At 40.4% G+C, this 18990-nt stretch overlaps 1 protein-coding gene across 1 annotated transcript in view; it reads left to right on the forward strand.

Annotated features, from left to right (window-relative positions):
- Positions 1-18990, forward strand: part of N4BP1 (NEDD4 binding protein 1) — a 63006-nt gene that overhangs the window by 20401 nt on the left and 23615 nt on the right. The window contains exon 2 of the mRNA XM_030204363.1: positions 9725-11484. Within this exon, the coding sequence (XP_030060223.1) occupies positions 9725-11484 (1760 nt within the window). The remainder of the gene's footprint in view (positions 1-9724; positions 11485-18990) is intronic.

An 18990-nucleotide genomic window follows, 5' to 3' on the forward strand; every position in this document is an offset into this window, starting at 1 on the left:
CTAGAGTTTTTGGGGGCCAGGTTCGACACAGTCTCGGGCTATGTGTGCCTACCCGAGCCAAGGTGGTGCAAGCTTCAGAATCAGGTCCGTCTGCTCCTGAGGATGCCCCGCCCGCGAGCTTGGGACATTGTCCATCTGCTGGGATCGATGACAGCCACGATGGAAGTGGTACCCTGGGCGAGAGCGCACCTGAGACCTCTACAGTATTCCCTACTCTGGAGATGGTCTCCTATTTCTCAGGATTACCAATGCAGACTTACTTGGCTCCCTGCAGCTCGTCTCAGCATGGAGTGGTGGCTCTCGGACAGCATGCTGCGGCGAGGAATGCCGCTGACGCTCCCCGTTTGGTGCCTAGTGGTAACAGATGCCAGCCTGAAGGGCTGGGGCGCACACTGCAAGGGGAAGCATGCCCAGGGTCTATGGACACCCGAGGAGTCGGAGTGGTCCATCAACCGCCTAGAGTTGAAAGTGGTGTTTCAGGCGCTTCTGGCCTTTCAAGTGACCCTGGAAGGATTGGCTGTCAGAGTGATGTCGGACAACACGACAACGGTGGCCTATATAAATTGACAAGGCGGAACAAGGTGCAGAGCACTAGCCGCGCAGGCCGAACTGATTTGCCACTGGGCCAAGCTGCATCTTCAGTGTCGGCAGCTCATATTGCAGGTCAGAGCAATGTGCAGGCCGATTATCTGAGCAGGCATCAGATCGATCCAGCAGAATGGAGTCTGGCAGACGAAGTATTCCTGCAGATCTGTGCCAAATGGGGCAAGCCCGTGATGGATCTAATGGCGACAAGTGCCAATACCAAAGTCCCGTGCTTCTTCAGCAGACGGAGAGATCCTCGCTCGGCGGGGTTGGATGCCTTGGCTCAACCCTGGCCTCCGGGTCTACTTTATGTGTTTCCCCCATGGCCCTTGATAGGGCGCCTGCTCTTGCGGATTCGGCTGCACCCAGGAGAAGTGGTCCTCATCGCCCCGGATTGGCCAAGGAGACCTTGGTATGCAGACCTCCGACAGATGCTCCTGAAGGCTCCTCTGCCGTTACCTCTGGTACCGAACCTGTTGACTCAGGGACCGGTAGCCATGGAAGACGCCGGCCGCTTTGGTCTTACGGCATGGCTATTGAGAGGGTGCAATTGAGGGATAAAGGTTATTCCAATAAAGTTATTTCCACTCTCCTGCAAGCCCGCAAGCGGTCCACTTCCATGGCTTATGCCAGGATTTGGTGCCTGTTTGAGTCTTGGTGTGCTTCCAGAGCCATTGTTCCAATGCGGGCTCCTGTCTCGCCGATTCTGGACTTTTTGCAGGAAGGTGTACAAAAAGGCTTGGCCTATAATTCCCTGCGGGTGCAGGTGGCAGCGTTGGCCTCCCTTCGTGGTAAGGTGGAAGGCGTGTCTTTGGCTGCTCACCCAGATGTGGCACGGTTTCTTAGAGGGGTGCTTCGGCTCCGACCTCCAGTGCGAGCATCCTGTCCAGCTTGGAACCTGGGGCTAGTTTTGAAAACCCTGCAGGCATCTCCTTTTGAGCCGCTTCGGCGAGCATTGGAGAAAGACTTGACACTGAAGGCCGTTTTTCTGGTGGCCATTACCTCGGCGAGACGGGTGTCAGAGCTCCAGGCGCTGTCCTGTAGAGACCCATTTCTGCAATTTTCAGAGTCCGGAGTCACGGTTCGGACCGTGCCTTCCTTTATGCCTAAGGTGGTTTCAGCCTTTCACTTAAACCAGCCTATTTTCTTGCCCTCTTTTTCAGAGGAAGAGTTTCCAGAATCTTTTGGGCAGCTGCACCTTTTGGATGTGTGCAGGACTCTGCTGCAGTATCTGCGAGTTACTAACTCTTTCAGGACTTCTGATCATCTGTTTGTTTTGCTATCCGGTTCTCGCAGAGGGTCTCCAGCGTCTAAAGCCACTATTGCCCGCTGGCTCAAAGAAACTATCTTTTCAGCTTATCTGCTGGCCGGCAGGGTTCCGCCTGTAGCCTTTAAGGCACATTCTACTAGAGCGATTTCTTCCTCTTGGGCTGAAACTGGAGCACTCTCTCTTCAAGAGATATGCAGTGCAGCAACATGGGCTTCTAAGCTCTCCTTTGCCCGACATTACAGGCTGGATGTGGCTGCCAGGAGGGATGCGCGTTTTGGTGCACAAGTGCTAGCGCGTGGTTTGGCTTGTTCCCACCCTATCTAGGGATTGCTTTGTTACATCCCATATGTAATGGCTTCATCTGCTTGATGACAAGGAAGGGAAAATTAGGTTCTTACCTTGGTAATTTTCTTTCCTTTAGTCATAGCAGATGAAGCCATGAGCCCTCCCTGTATGATTGTCTGTATGCTGTGAATCTGTTTTTCAGGTTCTGTTCTAATTTCCTGAAGTTCCTTCCTTGGGAGAAAGTTGGAAAACAATCTTCAGGATTCATGTTCCGTTTAAATTTAGGAGGATGTGTTCATTCCCTCCAGCATGTTTTTTTTGGAGAATGTGTTGATTCTCTCCAGGAGGCGCGTGTGTTCCCCTCCAGTTCTATAAATAGGAGGATGAGTTTATTCCCTCCAGTGTGTTGGGAGGATGTGTGTTCCCCTCCACTTATACAATAAGGAGGATGAGTTTATTCCCTCCAGAAGGATGTGCATTCCCTCCTTTATGAGTTCATGCCCTTGTGATGGGCCATCGTTCGCTGTGAGGAAAGCTCTTGTGATTCCCATTGCGGTTTGCCATACTGCTTTGGAAGCTTCAAATACTGAAGAGGCAGTGGAGCTAGCTGGCCAAGAGGGCACTGTGAAAGTTTGAGTGCTCTCTATCTCCCCTGCTGGTTGATGGACATAACCCATACATAATGGCTTCATCTGCTATGACTAAAGGAAAGAAAATTACCAAGGTAAGAACCTAATTTTCCCTTACTAAGCTGCCTGCTAATGCGACACAGCCCATTCACTCTGACTAGCAGAGTAGAGTGGTATACAGGCTAAAACAAAGAAAATAGGAAAAACTCCATTAAAAGACAGAAAAGCATAACAATCACACCAGGAGTCTAAAGGGTAGGGAAAAAATAGATATAGGTAGAGTGGGTAGAGGTATAAATATTTAATCAAAATTAGAAAGCGTGGTGGATTAAAAATGGGTAGCTAGTGCTAGCAGTCAGTCTCTCCGAATGCTTGCATAAAAAGCCTAGTGTTTAGTTTAGTCATAAAGTTCTTGAGAGAAATGTTACCACAAAGAGAAAGGGGGGAGAATTCCAGATGTGTGGTGAGAGAATGAAAAAAGCACTATGTCGTGTAGATTCCAGATGGCCTAACCTTGGACTGGGAACCTGTTGATGATCGTTGATGGACCGAAGGTTCCTAGAAGGGCAGTAAGGGATAGTTATACAGGGCAAGATACCAATTTGAAAAGCCTTAAAGGTAATCAAAGCAGGAAGCTGATGATAATTTTTTAAACAGAGGTGAAATGTGATCTGATCGGTGGGCATGACATAACCTAATGGCTGTATTCTGGAGTGTTTATAATCTACGAAGTGTAGAATGTGGTAAACTTGCATAAATAATATGCAGTAATCTAGACAGGGCATAAAAAAAAAAGAAAGGATTAATGCATGGAAGTTTGAAATATCAAAGAGATGCCAAATTGCTCTAAGTTGACAGAAAACCAGGAAACTAACCTTAGTTAAATGTGAGACCTGTGGCAGGAACGAAAGAGAGGCGTCAATAATTATGCCCAAATATTGAAAACTGGATACTGGAATGATTGATGTACCAAAAAGAGTAACAAGGGATGGGGGAGGCAGAGGTGCACCAGAAAAGCAACATGCAATTAGTTTTGTCAGTATTGAGTACTAATTGATGTTCCTTGAGCCAGTTAGCAACTGACCCAAGACGAGCATAAAGCGGAACAAGAGAGGGTGAGGATGGGGAGGCGGGGTGTAATAGTAGAATGTCATCCGTGTAGAAGTAAACTGAAATTCAAAAAGATTGGATGAGTGCAGCAAGAGGACAAGATAAAAAAAAAAAAGAGGTGAGAGTATTGAACCTTGAGGTACCCCCGGTGCAAATCCTTGTGTTCAGAAACAGTATCAGAAAACATAACCTGGAATGAATGGTGAGATAAAAAAGAAGTGGACCATGTTAGGATTATACCAGAAATAGCAAGAGAAAACAAGTGTTCAAGTGGAAAAGAGTGATTAACCAGAGCAAAAGCTGCAGAGAGATCTAAGGAAATAGCTAAGACCGTGTTGATCAAACTCACTAATGAGGGCAGTCATGATGGTTTCTGTACTGTATTGTGCTCTTAATCCTGATTGCCGTGGATGCAGGGCCAATATTTTTTCGGAAAAAGAAGTAAACTGGATGATTACAATTTTCTCAAGAACCTTAGACATGTAGCAGAGGTTGAAAACAGGGTGATAATGACCAAGAACAGTAGGATCTAAAGAGGGGTTTTTTCCCAGGATGGGGTGGACTAGAGCTTTCTTCCATAAATCAGGAACCTGACCTGAGGATAAACTAATGTTAATCAGGGATAACAAAGTTGGAAGCAGATCTAACTCTGGCCAGGTTGTGTATATAGGAAATAGTAATATAATCTATAGGTACATGGTACTAGGTTCCATATTAGGCATGTCACCTAGGAAAAGAATCTTGAGGTTATTGTGAAATAATATGTTGAGATCCTTGGCTCAATATGTGGTGTCAGTCAAAAAAGAGCAAACGAAGTACAAGGTAGTATTAGGAAAATAATATATATTTTAAAAAAAGGTATATTATAATACCATTGTATTAGATCCATAGTGTAGCTACACCTTGAATATTGCATGCAATTCTGATTGCCCCATCTCGAAACCGTTGCAGAGGAACTAAAAAAGGATTCTGAGAAAGGCAACCAAAATAAAAGGGATGAAGGGGACTATTCATGGAACAGCTAAACAGGTTACAGCTAGAGAAGACTGCTGAGGGGAGACATGATTGAGGTCTATAAAAATCATGCATTTGTTGGAATGGGTATAGGGTATACATAAAGAACACAGCGAAGATAACTCGAGGATAGAGTCTTGAGACGATGTAGAAAAAGTCCAAATTATGTAGCTCGATAGACACGTCCAAATCAATTGTGCGACTCAAAAAGACTCAACACGGCGGCCTGCCTCAGGAGTCTTTATGGTCTAAATAAAAATGCATAAAAAGCATATTTATGCATATACAAGCAAATTTAAATTTAACACAATCAAATGTACAAACATTTTAAAAAAGTCATAAAAAGAATACAACATATTGTAAGATCTAAAAATATATAAACGGAATAAAAAATGTAATAGAGAAATAAGAAAATATTAAAATAAAAAATATTGTGCAGTAATGAAAAATGACTAATATATAATGTTCAAAAATCAGACGTCACATACATTCTTACATTTATATTTCATTAACATAGGTAAACAAATGTAAAAAACATATATGAAAACATAATAATTAAGACAGTAGTTTGTCTAGTGGACATTGAGTATATTAGTACCATCACTAATTAAGGACCAGTCATCTAATCTCCACCCCTACGAGTGGACATAATTTATTTATTTTATACTGAGGTATCATGAATTTAAAGAGAGACCAATCAGATATTATATATCTATATCATGATAACTCCATAATGTATAAGAATAACAGAAAATGTATACCTGGCATAAAAAAAATGATGGTAAAAAACAAAAATGTGTCTACACTTGAGTTAACTCATACATAGTACTTTATAACAAAAAGAAACATACTTTAAGTTTACTTAAAACAAAAATGGTACTTGTATGCTGAAAGACTGAACTGTTTCTTAACATGTGTGAGTTAAGATTTCTGTCCTTTCTCCTCTTCAGGATCTAAATGTTTATGTGCCTTTTGAGATTGTCCGTGGAAGAAATCTGTGTCTGTCGGTCGGCTATAAGTTAATAACGTTGTATATGGAACTCTGATAAAAAAGACAAAATATACTGATATACTACTGTATTAGAAAAATAATAATGGGCCTCCTAATGTCCTAATAAATGTTCAATGGGAATGTGTCGAGTCTTGATCAAATAATTGAGGATCAACTAAAAATGAGTAGGAATGAGTAAAAAGCAAAAAGCCAGTAATATATGAAAAAAAGGAGGGAGTAAAAGTCTTTACAATATGGCAAAGCTCAAGTGTACGGCATGAAAAAATGTTTGCTGAACTTACCTATGTGGCGGGATATTTAAAGAATACGAATTGACTGCAATGGACTGTAGAAAACTATGTTTCATAATGCTAGAGGTTGCAACTGTACAAAAACAATTTTTGAATGTGGATGACGAGGTCTATTGATATTTTGTGTGAAGAAGAAAAAAAACTATGATTGGATCCAAAACATCTTATAGAAACCTTTAATGGAAATTGCCACTGTAAATGGTGTATGAGGTTGGTTTGAGGAAATTGCACTTTTTATAAACAAAACAAGAGAGAGAAGGAAAAACTGCCAGAGTGAAATGTGGGTGGTGTTGCGGTAAGTGATGTCATTATGCATGTAGTGGAAGCCGAGACAAGGATATTATCTTTATTTTAAACTGCCTGGTCATAAAAAACAAAAGGAGAAACAAAGAAATGTGGAACCAAGATATACTTGGAAACAATTCTGTAGTAGACAAAAATGTTTGGAAGCATAATTACATAGATCTCTGCTATGGTGGGAAAATAAGATATACTCCATGAAGCTAATTGTGCTACAGACCCAGAGTTGATTTCTGACTGTCTTGTTAATAATTCATTGATCAAATTAAGGGCCCTGTTTACTAAGGTGCGTTAATGTTTTTAGCGCGCCTATATTTAGCGCGCACTCTAGCCATGAAGGCGCCTATAGGGATATTGTAGGCACGTACATGGTTTACGTGCGTTAAAAACATTAAGGCACCTATAACGCTGCTTAGTAAACAGGGCCCTAAATCACATGGGTGCATCTTAAGGCAAGAATCTCAAAACACTGGTAGTTCCCAATTCTGTAAGCTAATGGATTTAAGTAATCTTTGTCATATATATTTTTTCTAAAATCTCATTCATCGTTTAAAATACTATGCCATACTTTGTATTGTTATTTGAACATTTTTACAGCTGTAATTGTCTATTGCTCAGTAATCCATTCTTACTGTACACTGCCTTGAGTAAATTCCTTCTTTTTGGTAAATAAAAAGGTGGCAAATAAATCCTAATGTGTTATAACATATATTCCATATCTATCATTCTTTACAGTTGGACTAGTGAAAACCCAAGTACAATGAGGCTTCAATTAATTAACCTAATATCTGAAAGGCCTACATCTGTTACAGCTGTAAACTTGAAGGGAGAAGTTTGACTTATGTATAAGATTTTCTACCATTGTCAAGTTGTGGTGAGCAAGCATGTAGATGCATAGCACAAGTTAGATGTTTCACACCCCTACTTCCTATTCTAAGACACAAATTCTTCCCCCACCTGCAGTGTGCCATACATCCACTAAATTTTCTGGATGCAGAAATTGTTTGCGTGTAATTTTTACGATGGGTACACCATGTTTCCTTCCTTAAATCTTCTCGTAAATGTAATTTATATATTTTGTCAGCAGTCAAAATAAGGCCATTCAAAATAAGATTTGTAACAAGAACTAGGAAGTTGCATTCAGGGGAATTTTTGGAAGGGAATATCCTTTACTGTTCTTATCTGCTCCTTAGCAAGAAAATAGCACACCATAGCCAGACCACTGCTTTTGAATGTAACACTAATCGGTGATATTTTAGTTCTTATTCAATTATAAAATGTATAACTTTTATTCTACTTTTTATTCAGTCCTCTCTTGAAAATTTTAGTTCTTAAGTCTTTCAGTACATGCATATATATGTGTAAAAGTTTCATTCCTCTTAAGCCATTTTTGTTAAGAAAAATTATTATTTCTAATTCTTATTCTGTTCGGGACAGTACATTTTCTATTCCTGTTCAGTTTTTTTTGTTTGTTTAACGTATGCTTCTAGTTCTTGTGAACTAATGGTCAAAAACTTTAGTTCCGATTCTTATTCTCGTTGATGAAAATGTCCCCGACACTAATATCTCTTTGGCTTTTTAAAGTTCATTTTTATGTAACTTTGCTGTATGTTTTTTTTTTTTTTTTAGTAGATCTTACACAGGTGCACAATATCTAGTTCCTGGCTCTCCCCTTGTCAGTTGAAAAGTCAAAATTGGGTACTGGCTTACCAGTACTGCCATGGTTCTCTAGTGCAGCCAGCCTTCCAGTGAGTGAGCAGGCAAAAGTATTTCTATATCATTCATCAATGCTCTTAGCCGTTCTTTCCAAAACCATGAATCTTTTAGTATAAACATTCATGATACTTTCTGTATAACAGCAATCACTATTTATATGGAAGGATGACCCCTAGTAATGGTAGCATGAGACTGCTGCTAGAGATCAGGTTGGCTGTTTTGAAACCCAGAGCCAGGCAGAGGGGGTACAGCTCCCTACCCATGTTGCTGCTCTACCAGGGAATCTCCAGGTGAATATTGGGTGGGCATGAAGAAACTGGGAGATTGGGCATCTAAATGGCAGATGACATTTAATGAGAGTAAATGAGTGTGGGAAAGAGGAACCCAGACTATAGCTACATGATGCAGGGTTCCACATTAGGAGTCACCAGCCAGAAAAAGGATCTAAATGTCATCGTTAATAATATGTTGAAACCTTCTGCTTAGTGTGCAGCGGCAGTTAAGAAAACAGGTAAAATGTTAGCAATTATTAGGAAAGGAATGGAAAAGAATATTATAATAATGAGTATTATAACTTTCTCTCTTGTCCTGCGGCCTGGTCCCGTTGCCACTCCAAATATTTCTGTCTAGAGACACCACTGGATGAGAACTCTAAAATGTAAAGTCCAAAATTCCCCTTGCGCATTCCAAATGGGGTAATTGTGTAAAAGTCAGTATAAACAGATAATGTGCACCAAAATGGAACGTGGACATTTAACTAACTGCACATCATCCTAGGCATCATGAGGCAATTTGTTTGAATTAATATGTCTTGACAGTTCCTCGGGCTAGTAATTGCTTTTCTAGGTTCTGATTTTTTTTTAAACTGCTTTGTTTTCACATGCTTAGATTGTTTTCATTTCCCAATATTCCTTGGGCAGAATAAAAACTTCTATATAGGATTACTTCAGTATTTAACAAATTTGCTGATTCCCCCTATGGTTCAGATCATATTCTGTAGTCAAAGGACCAGAACAACCTTGTTGTTACTGCACTATTGCAGCCTAGACTAGATTCCATACGTGAATTGGATTTTTTTTTTTTTAGCGTCTTCATTGTAGAATTCCCTTCCTCGGCTCCTTCAGATGGAACCACATTTGACGAAGAGACTCAACTTTTTTTTTTTTTTACACTTTTATTATTATGGCCTTTTTGGGGTCATTAGCAGTTAGGAGATTTTTGCAGTCTCATAATGATATTGACACTTTTTTTTTCAGTTGGTTATTAATTGCTCTGACATAGCTGTATTGTACTTGTAATTTTATGATATCTGATTTTGTGGTTGCACAATTCACTTTTCTTTTCTTTTTTTTTTTTCTTTTTATTGCTGGACAATTGTAAATCACTTTGATTTTATTGCATCAGAAGGGCGGTGAATCAAATATATGCATATGTAAATAAATAAATGTGTGTCTGGAAGTAATTACATTCAAATGAACTGTGTTCTTACCAGGTTTTTCTTTTCTGATTTCAGGAATATGTTAAGGGACTATGTGAACCTGACCTGGAAAAAAAAGAGCATTATCCAAAGGACATGCATTGTATATTTGTTGGTGCCCAACGGTTATTTCTCAATTGCCTCATTCAGGCTACCTGTGCTGATGTGGCTGTACTGGACACCGGAGTCCTTAGTATTAAAGGTGACATAGCAGCTGTAGTTATGGCTCAGAGTTGCATACAACAGTTTGTAACACTCTTTGAGAACAATGAAAGCCTTCCTAGTCCTAAGGAATCTGAAGTGAAGAAAAAATATAAGTACTTTGTTGAAAGACATGCAGACAAATATACCATGGACTTGCTACTTTTACCCAGTGCATTAAAAGAAGAGTTGCTAAATCTTGTACAAGATGATAGGTGTTTGGAAACTGAAGCTATTGTTGGCCTTCAGAGTTGTAAAGTGCCGAACAGACAATTACAGAAAGCTAGCAGTAATGCAGAACACACAACGTTTTTGGAAGAATCTAGGAAGCAAGCTGGGACTCCTGTAACTGAACTTACAAAGCAAATGGATTCTGTGCTTTCTGAGTCATCTGAGCAACATTTTATTCCTATAAATAATGTGACTCCACCTCAGGACCCAGCTTCCTCCAAAGGAAGACCATCCTGCAAAAGAAGAATTTCCGAAACAGAAGACAGACATGTCAAGAAACAGTTTTCATTAGAAAATGCTCAAGAGAGCAGACCCACAACTTTCAACAGCACCTTGAATTCAGGTGGCTTTATTGATTTGTCAGATAATTCCGTTAAACGGGATGATTCAATTATACTCATACGTGATACTGATGATGATGATGATGTGAATGAGGAAATGGAATACAAAATTCTCGTTGACTTTTTTAGGACCATGGGGTATTCTCAGGAAATTGTAGTAAAAGTAATTGGAGAGATGGGACAATCGGAGGAACCATTAAAACTCCTTGAGAAAATTGAAAAGGAGTATAAAAAATTACAGGACAAGACAACGTTAACATCTTGCAATAGTAATTATTGTGCTGTCCAGTTGAATAGTGGTGCAAAGACCAATATTTCTCAATTAAGAAAAGAGACTGCAGTTGCAAGTGGCAAATTAAGTGAAAGTGGGTGTCGGCTGGACCAGCCAGTAAAGGAAAGAAAAGATCAGAAACTGCAGAAAACAGCAGATTCCCAGTGTGTGCCAGCTAAAACCGAGGAAAAAAAATTGTCTTCTATTTCTATTGTAGCATCAAAAGACTGCACAAATAAAACACGTTTAAAATGCTCTCAACCAGGCCACAATTCCAGCTCAACTGAGGATCTAGACACTGATGGGGGTATGCTGTCCGGTCACACTGTGCAGAAATTAGTGCTTGACAAACACATGTTGCAAGACCATGACTTCATAGCTAGAGGTAGTTCTGATCCTCCTCCTCCACATAAGCCAGTTATGAAAGAAACATTGATACTGCAACAAAAATCCGCTGAAGGCCCTGTTCAGCAGAACAAAAATCCTATTTGTCACAATCAAGCAGGGCATTCCCCTCCCTGTCGACCTGCACCTTGCAGCAACAACTCTGTTCAAAAACCTGCTCCTATACCAGCTCTGGGTTTTGATATAAATAGTGGAAAAACATTCAGTAACCATATTGATGTTTCGGTGACTGGGGTTCAAAGGTTTCTTAATTCTCTAAAAATTCCTTATCGGCTAGAGTTAAAAAATGAACCTGGGAGAACTGATTTGAAACACATCATAGTTGATGGCAGCAATGTTGCAATGAGGTAAAAACTATAGCTCTCTTTGTTTTTTTTTCTTTTCTATACTAACTGAATCATATCCTTTTAGGACAGAGTTGTCCCACCTTTTTTTTTTTTTCGGGGACCACCTTTTATATTTTGTAGTATTGAGGGGCAAAACATGTGTACACTCATACTGTCTGAGAATCACATATGTTACCCATTCTCTGTCTCTCTCATATGTGCCCCCCCCCCCATACCTTCACCCATCTGTGATTTATTTTTATATCTGTTGAGCATAAAGTAGCAGAGGAAGAAAAAGCTGAAAAAAATGAATCACCTCTTTTGTTTTAATTGGCCTCCTCGTGTCTCACCTGGCTTCAGCTGCAGTGTCATCTGGCGAGATCCCTGCTTTCCTGCCTTGATGCTAACTGCGAGCTTGAGCTGCATGGCACTGGAAGTTTAGGTTCATCTTGCAGTATCAAGTCTTGTGAAACTTGAAACCGCGGGACCAACCCGAGCTTCCGGTGCCACGCAGCCCAAGCTCATGGTTAGAGGAAGTTGCAGCAGGGATCTCATTGGAGAAATCTGAGCTTCTGCAGGCCAGGAAAATTAAGTTGGCAGACCGGGCGTTGGCCCGCACGCTGTGGGTTGGACAAGTTGAGGCCACTGTCATTCACCTCCTGATCTGTAAGTTAGGGCTTTTCTGTTCTCTTTCTATGGAAATGATCTTCATTGAACAAGGCCCTTGATTTATATCCCAAGTGCTGCTAGTCTAGAAAATAATTTAATAGAAGATATGAAGAAATAAGACGGTACACTGGTTGATGAGCACTCAAAATACAAGGTTTGCAAAAACAAATCATAGTTTTTGTTTAAAGCTCTAATTCATGCAGTATTCACATGTACAGGAAATTAATTTTTATTTTGCACAGTTTACTGAGGGGGGGGGGGGGAGACAAAGGAAGAACTCCTGTTCTGAAAACACCTGTAGTTTCATCACCACACGGGACATGATATGACTCAACTTTGCCAGCCTTACTGAAAGATTGCTAAACTTGAGATCAGGTTACTGTACACTGCAGTAATTCTTATAAATGACTATTACTGTATTTTTCGAGGGGAAAAATATCAATGAGTGATACATTTCCAATATAAATTGGTTTCGATTCCAATCTAGCTGCCAATCACTTCACATAAACAAGGGTTTTCCATGGTTTTTACAGTTAAAACATGCTTTGCTTTCATTTAAGACTCCAATCATATTAGTATACAGAGTTTTTGAAACTTCTCTTTTCTTCATGCAAAAGCAAAGATCTTAACATTACATAATGAGGCTGTTTCAAAAAAGGGCTCGACTTGACACATTTGAGGTCAGCTAAATGCAAAGAAAGATCTCAGGAGCTAATGCAGAAAGCTGCTGCAGCAATGCAGAAAGGGGTTCAGTGATCAAATTTAACTCATGCAGTAGACAGCACACAACCTAGTAAAATGCATGATAAATAGGCTATTCAGCTAATCTGCAGCAGTGCAGAGAAGCTTATAACCTTTGCACTGATGTCTGCAGCATGAGAAATCTGCCAGATCTGAGGTGACATAGACTGGTTAGGAGGAGCCCCTGACCTGAACCCTTATTCCCTGTAGTATTCTACATTGTTCCCTAGTAGTCTGGTGAACCTTCCCCCCCCCCCCCCCCCACCCCTCCACATAACCAAAATGCCCCAGTAGTTTAGTGCCTGCCCCCACGCACCCTACCCCGATAGTTAAAAACAAAAATCCTGGTGTCTAGCAGCAACTCCTTCCTGAACCCCCAAACACATACTTCAAAAGAGGCAGGAGTGATGCCCATTCACTTCTGCCTCTGGTGCCACTATCGTGAAAAATGGCATGCCTGGCCTAATGTGGTGTATTCTGGTATGCATCCTATGTGTTCATTCTGCCATATAAGGGAATCTTTCTCTTATATAGCAGACTGACCCCACCCAGTGCATCCCAGGTTGTATTATATAGGTCTGGGCGCCACTCTTTTTCAAGATGGTAGCACCAGAGGCAAGATGCCCCTCCCAGCATTCAGATCCTGAGGAACATCGGATGCCACTCAGCAATTTCAGATACATCCCTCCGTTTTGAGACATAACTGCACAAGAATTTTCATTAGAAAAATGTCTGCGAGCACAGCCACAACCCCAATAGCACCATGTCTGCAGGGGACCTTGATTTATCAGATAATTCCTTTAATCAGAATGATTCAGTTACACTCATATGTGATGATGATGTGAATGAAGAAATGTACAGCAGTAGAAGTAGTAGGAAATGGAATTCAAAATTTTTGTTGAGTTTTTTTTAGAACCATGGGATATTCCCAGGAAAGAATGGGGACCCCCCCCCCCCAAACCCCCAAATCTGAAATAGAGCAGATTATATATTCTGTTTAGTTGGACACTAACTTTCAGATGTGACTGAGATTTGGTCTGCTGTTCAAATGGATCTGTGTGAGAGATCTGTTGTGTTATAATGGTAGTATGTTGGTTTCTCTTAAAAGTTCTCCTTGTATCTGTCATTCACTTAAAAAAAAATCTAAGTAAAGGAAGAATCATCTATTTTTGGAGTTTGTTGTATTTTTTTTTTTAAGTAAATGCTGTCCTATATTTATTTGGTATGCAGCCTATAAGAAAACTAAGCAGTTTAGACGAAAGCTTTTTCAGTTTCAAATACCCCTCCCCAAGCCATCTGAATAGTGGGGAAGTGGGCATCATGGGGGTACCAGTGTTGACTGCTGAAAGCACGCTGAGTAGCAAATCTCCTGAATCGGATGGTATTCATCCCAGAGTACTGATAAAATTGAAAAATGAACTGGCAAAACTGTTGTTAGTAATATGTAAATTATCTTTAAAATCGAGAGTGGTACCGGAAGATTGGAGAGTAGCCCATGTAACGCCGATATTTAAAAAAGGTTCCAGAAGGGATCTGGGAAATTATAGACCGGTGAGCCTGACGTCGGTGCTGGGCAAAATGGTAGAGACTATTATAAAGAACAAAATTACAGAACATATTCAAAAGCATGGATTAATTAGACAAAGCCAGCATGGATATAGTGAAGGGAAATCTTGCCTCACCAATCTATTACATTTCTTTGAAGGGGTGAATAAACATGTGGATAAAGGCGAGCCGGTTGATGTTGTGTATCTGAATTTTAAAGAGGCGTTTGACAAAGTACCTCATGAAAAACTCCAGAGGAAATTGGAGAGTCATGGGATAGGAGGTCGTGTCCTATTTTGGATTAAAAACTGGCTAAAGGATAGAAAACAGAGTAGGGTTAAGTGGTCAGTATTCTCAATGGAGAAGTTTAGATAATGGGGTTCCCCAGGGGTCTGTGCTGGGACTGCTGCTTTTTAACATATGTATAAATGATTTAGAGATGGGAGTAACTAGTGAGGTAATTAAATTTGCTGACGACTCAAAGTTATTCAAAGTTGTTAAATCGCGAGAGGTTTGTGAAAAATTACAAGAGGACCTTAAGAGATTGGGAGACTGGGCTTCTAAATGGCAGATGATGATTAATGGGAGCAAGTGCAAAGTGATGCATGTGGGAAAGAGGAACCCGAATTATAGCTGCATAATGCAAGGTTCCACGTTAGGAATCACCGACCAAGGAAGGGATCTCGGTGTCGTTTTTGATGATACTTTGAAATGCTCTGTTCAGTGTGCTGCAGCAGCTAAGAAAACAAATAGAATGTTAGGTATTATTAGGAAAGGAATGGAAAACAAAAGTGAGGATGTTATAATGCCTTTGCATCAGTCTATGGTGCGACTGCACCTCGAATATTGTGTTCAATTCTGGTTGCTGCATCTCAAAAAAAGATATAGTGGAATTAGAAAAGGTACAGAGAAGGGCGACGAAAATGATAAAAGGGGATGGGACAATTTCCTTATGTGGAAAGGCTGAAGCGTCTGGGGCTCTTCAGCTTGGAGAAGAGACGGCTGAGGGGAGATATGATAGAGGTCTATAAAATAATGAGTGGAGTGGAACGGGTAGATGCGAATCGTTTGTTTATGCTTTCCAAAAATTCTAGGACTAGTGGGCATGCGATGAAGCTACAAAGTAGTAAATTTAATACGAATCGGAGAGAATTTTTCTTCACTCAACGTGTAATTAAACTCTGGAATTCATTGCCAGAGAATGTGGTAAAGGCGGTTAACGTAGCAGGGTTTAAAAAGGGTCTGGACAGCTTCCTAAAGGAAAAGTGCATAGACCATTATTAAATTGACTTGGGAAAATCCACTGCTTATTTCTGGGATAAGCATCATAAAATGTGTTCAGCTTTTTTTGGATCTTGCCAGGTATTTGTGACCTGGATTGGCCGCTGTTGGAAACAGGATACTGGGCTTGATGGACCTTTGGTCTGTCTCAGTGTGGCAATACTTATGTATCCCCTCCAGCCATGGTATTCATTTTTTTAACATAGGTAGGTGGAAGCAGGGAGCTGGGGGGTGGAGAGAAAATGTGTGGGTCCACCTGTGGACCCACCTGGAAATTCAGTTCTGATTACACTACTGTTGCACACCCACTATCCTCCACCCCAACAACACACATGCGCTTTGTATGTTTCCCCTCTTGTTTTTTTTAGTACTCTAGATTCTGTGCACTTTTAGCTCTTGTGTACTGTGCATCTCAGTACTTTTTTTTTTTTTTTTTTACTCAATTTCATATATAATAAGCAAGTGAAAAAAAATCTGCACCAAAAATGTATATAAAATAAGTTTCATTTCACGCTTACATCAGCTTCAGTGAGTGTCTGAGAGTTAATAATATTGTCTGACTAGAACCAGTTTGTGAGTATTGAAAATGATCTGGTTTGTGGGGGTGGGGAGGGAAGAGACTTGAGTGGTAGGGTTGTAGGTTCTCAAGTCGGGCTAATGTAAACCATTAAACAAAGTTAAACTAAACTAAAATAAAATCTTATATCTGGGATACCAAATAGCAACAAGAAGGTTGGAATATTGGAATATTACACCTGTACATGTATGGGCTGAGGTCATCCTGTATCTTACAAAAGGCTCTGCTGAATGTAGTCGGCATATAAACAAGTATTTGCTGGCATGTCCAGCAGGAACAGCAATTTAAAAAAACAAAAAAAACTAAGTCTATAATCTTAACAGAGCATCCCCCACACTACTGTTAGCATTGCTACCACCGGTTCCTGGCTAGAGCAACGCAAAGAGGGAGCCTCAAGTGAGGCCGTGCTGCCTGTTTAAAGGGGCTGGTGATGTGATCAAGTTACCTTTTCCCCCATCTCTTATGGGAAGCCTTCTTGGCGTCTAGTATGGGTTGCATATCCTTGTTTGGTACTTAGTAGTGGGGGACGGGACGTTGAGGGCCTCATGAGAGCGCAGTGTGTTTTTTGCACCCACCCCATTCTTTAGACTTGAGGTCTAAACAAGCAGCTTACATATGGGTGTGCCTTTGACAAGTACAAAAACTGATGGGGAAATTGAGATGCACTTCATATTTTACAATGGGATATACATATCTATTTTGTGGCTACACCCAAAGCACTTCCCTTCCACACACCCTGGAAAATCTCTGGATCCCGGGGATGTACATGTGCAAATAGCAACTTAAATCGCTATTTGCATGTGTATGTATGATCTAGACATGTGAATATTGCTGTTTCCAAACCTGCATGCTTTTATAATGAAGACCTACATTTTTCTGTGTCCACCTAATATAATCCTGGGTGCAATTTGTTTTAGTTTTGCAGGTACTGAAATATTACTGTTCATTTATGCAAGAATGGCAACAATATATATCTATATCTGTATATCTATCAAATAAGTTTGAAGAGCTACTTGGGTGTTGGACGTTTTGTCTTGCACAGCAAAAGACAGAAATTATTCTGGAGTTTTTCATACACAAAAGCAATTTTCTTGAAATTGGCATGTAGTGCCGAAACATACCACAGGCTACTAATTTTTATTGGTTGGATATTGAACCATTTAGTTTATATGAGCTGAGTTCGTAAGGTTGTCTGAAATCCTTTTCCTGTAGTATAGTGGTATTTTGTACATTTCAGACGTTTTTTTCCTGAGTGATAGGAATGCAGGTATCCCAGAAATTAGCATAATAGAAAGGAAATACGTGTGCTGCAAGAGATGAAAGCAAAATTTTGTCTTAGGTTGACGTTCACTGTTGCCTTTTTAATCAGCTTCACTGTTCAATGCCTTTGTCAGAAATTGAATTTCTCAGTTGTTTCATGGATCTCTTTCAGCATTCAGGATATAAATAAAATTCACTTAAAAGATCTAAACAAACTCCTAAATTGGCACATATGATATTTTAGATAGACCTTCTGCAACATTTAAAAAAATCTAAGGGCTAATGCTGGAGACACCCATATATTCCTATGGCACCTACAGCGCGGCTTAGTAAACAGGGCCCTAAGTATGTTAAGAAGAGCTCTTTGAATCTCTGCCTTGCAGAAAGTGGTGGAGCACCCACACAATGTAAGTCAGAATAGTTTGTATTGTCCCAACATACTCCTCAAAGTTGTGCATTAAATTGATAATATTCACAGTCATTTTCTGCTGATAAAATAATGCTTTACCAGTGTCCATGCATGTTGTCATTTCACACATGCTTTTAACCCACCTTGTGGGGGTGGAGTTGGACTGGGATGTGGAACTATATGTATACTTCAGAATTTCCAGAAGCGTCTACATCTTTTTACTTAGAAGCAGTATCTGTTAGTAGGTGTGACGATGTGGGGGGAAGTTTTGCTGGTATAATTTTCAAAGTGGAAATAAAAGTGTACTTTTACTTTGAAAATCCCTTCAAGTCCCCACACTGAAAAGTAATGTATATGCATACCTTACACTAATGTCATAAGTACATAAGTAATGCCACACTGGAAAAAGACCAAGGGTCCATCGAGCCTAGCATCCTGTCCACATCAGCGGCTAATCCAGGCCAAGGGCTCCTGGCAAGCTTCCCAAATGTACAAACATTCTATACATGTTATTCCTGGAATTGTGGATTTTTCCCAAGTCCATTTAGTAACGGTTTATGGACTTGTCCTTTAGGAAACCGTCTAACCCCTTTTTAAACTCTGCCAGGCTAACCACCTTCACCACATTCTCCGGCAACGAATTCCAGAGTTTAATTATGCGTTGGGTGAAGAAACATTTTCTCCGATTTATGTCTGAATGTGCAGACACATATAGTCATAAATCCCAGGTTTCTAGATCCTTCTAGGCTTGAAATTGCTACCAACAGGATAAAATTAATGAAGAGAGGAAATGGGGCAAGAGCTTTGACATGATCTCTAGTGTACATGGCATGTTTGGGACTTTCTGCCCCATTTATGTGTGTTAACTACACACAGTTTCTCTTATAGATTGCACTCACAAATTTACTTTACAAAAGGCCCATGCATTTGGCCATAATTAGTTTGATGTAAGGAATCGGCTTAGTAAGCAAAGTATAAATGAAGGGGCTCCCTTTACTAAAGCACGCTAAGCACTTGGCATGTGAATCAGCACTTGCTGTTAGTG

The sequence above is a fragment of the Microcaecilia unicolor genome, chromosome 5 (assembly GCF_901765095.1).
Source record: "Microcaecilia unicolor chromosome 5, aMicUni1.1, whole genome shotgun sequence".
Lineage (NCBI taxonomy): Eukaryota > Metazoa > Chordata > Amphibia > Gymnophiona > Siphonopidae > Microcaecilia > Microcaecilia unicolor.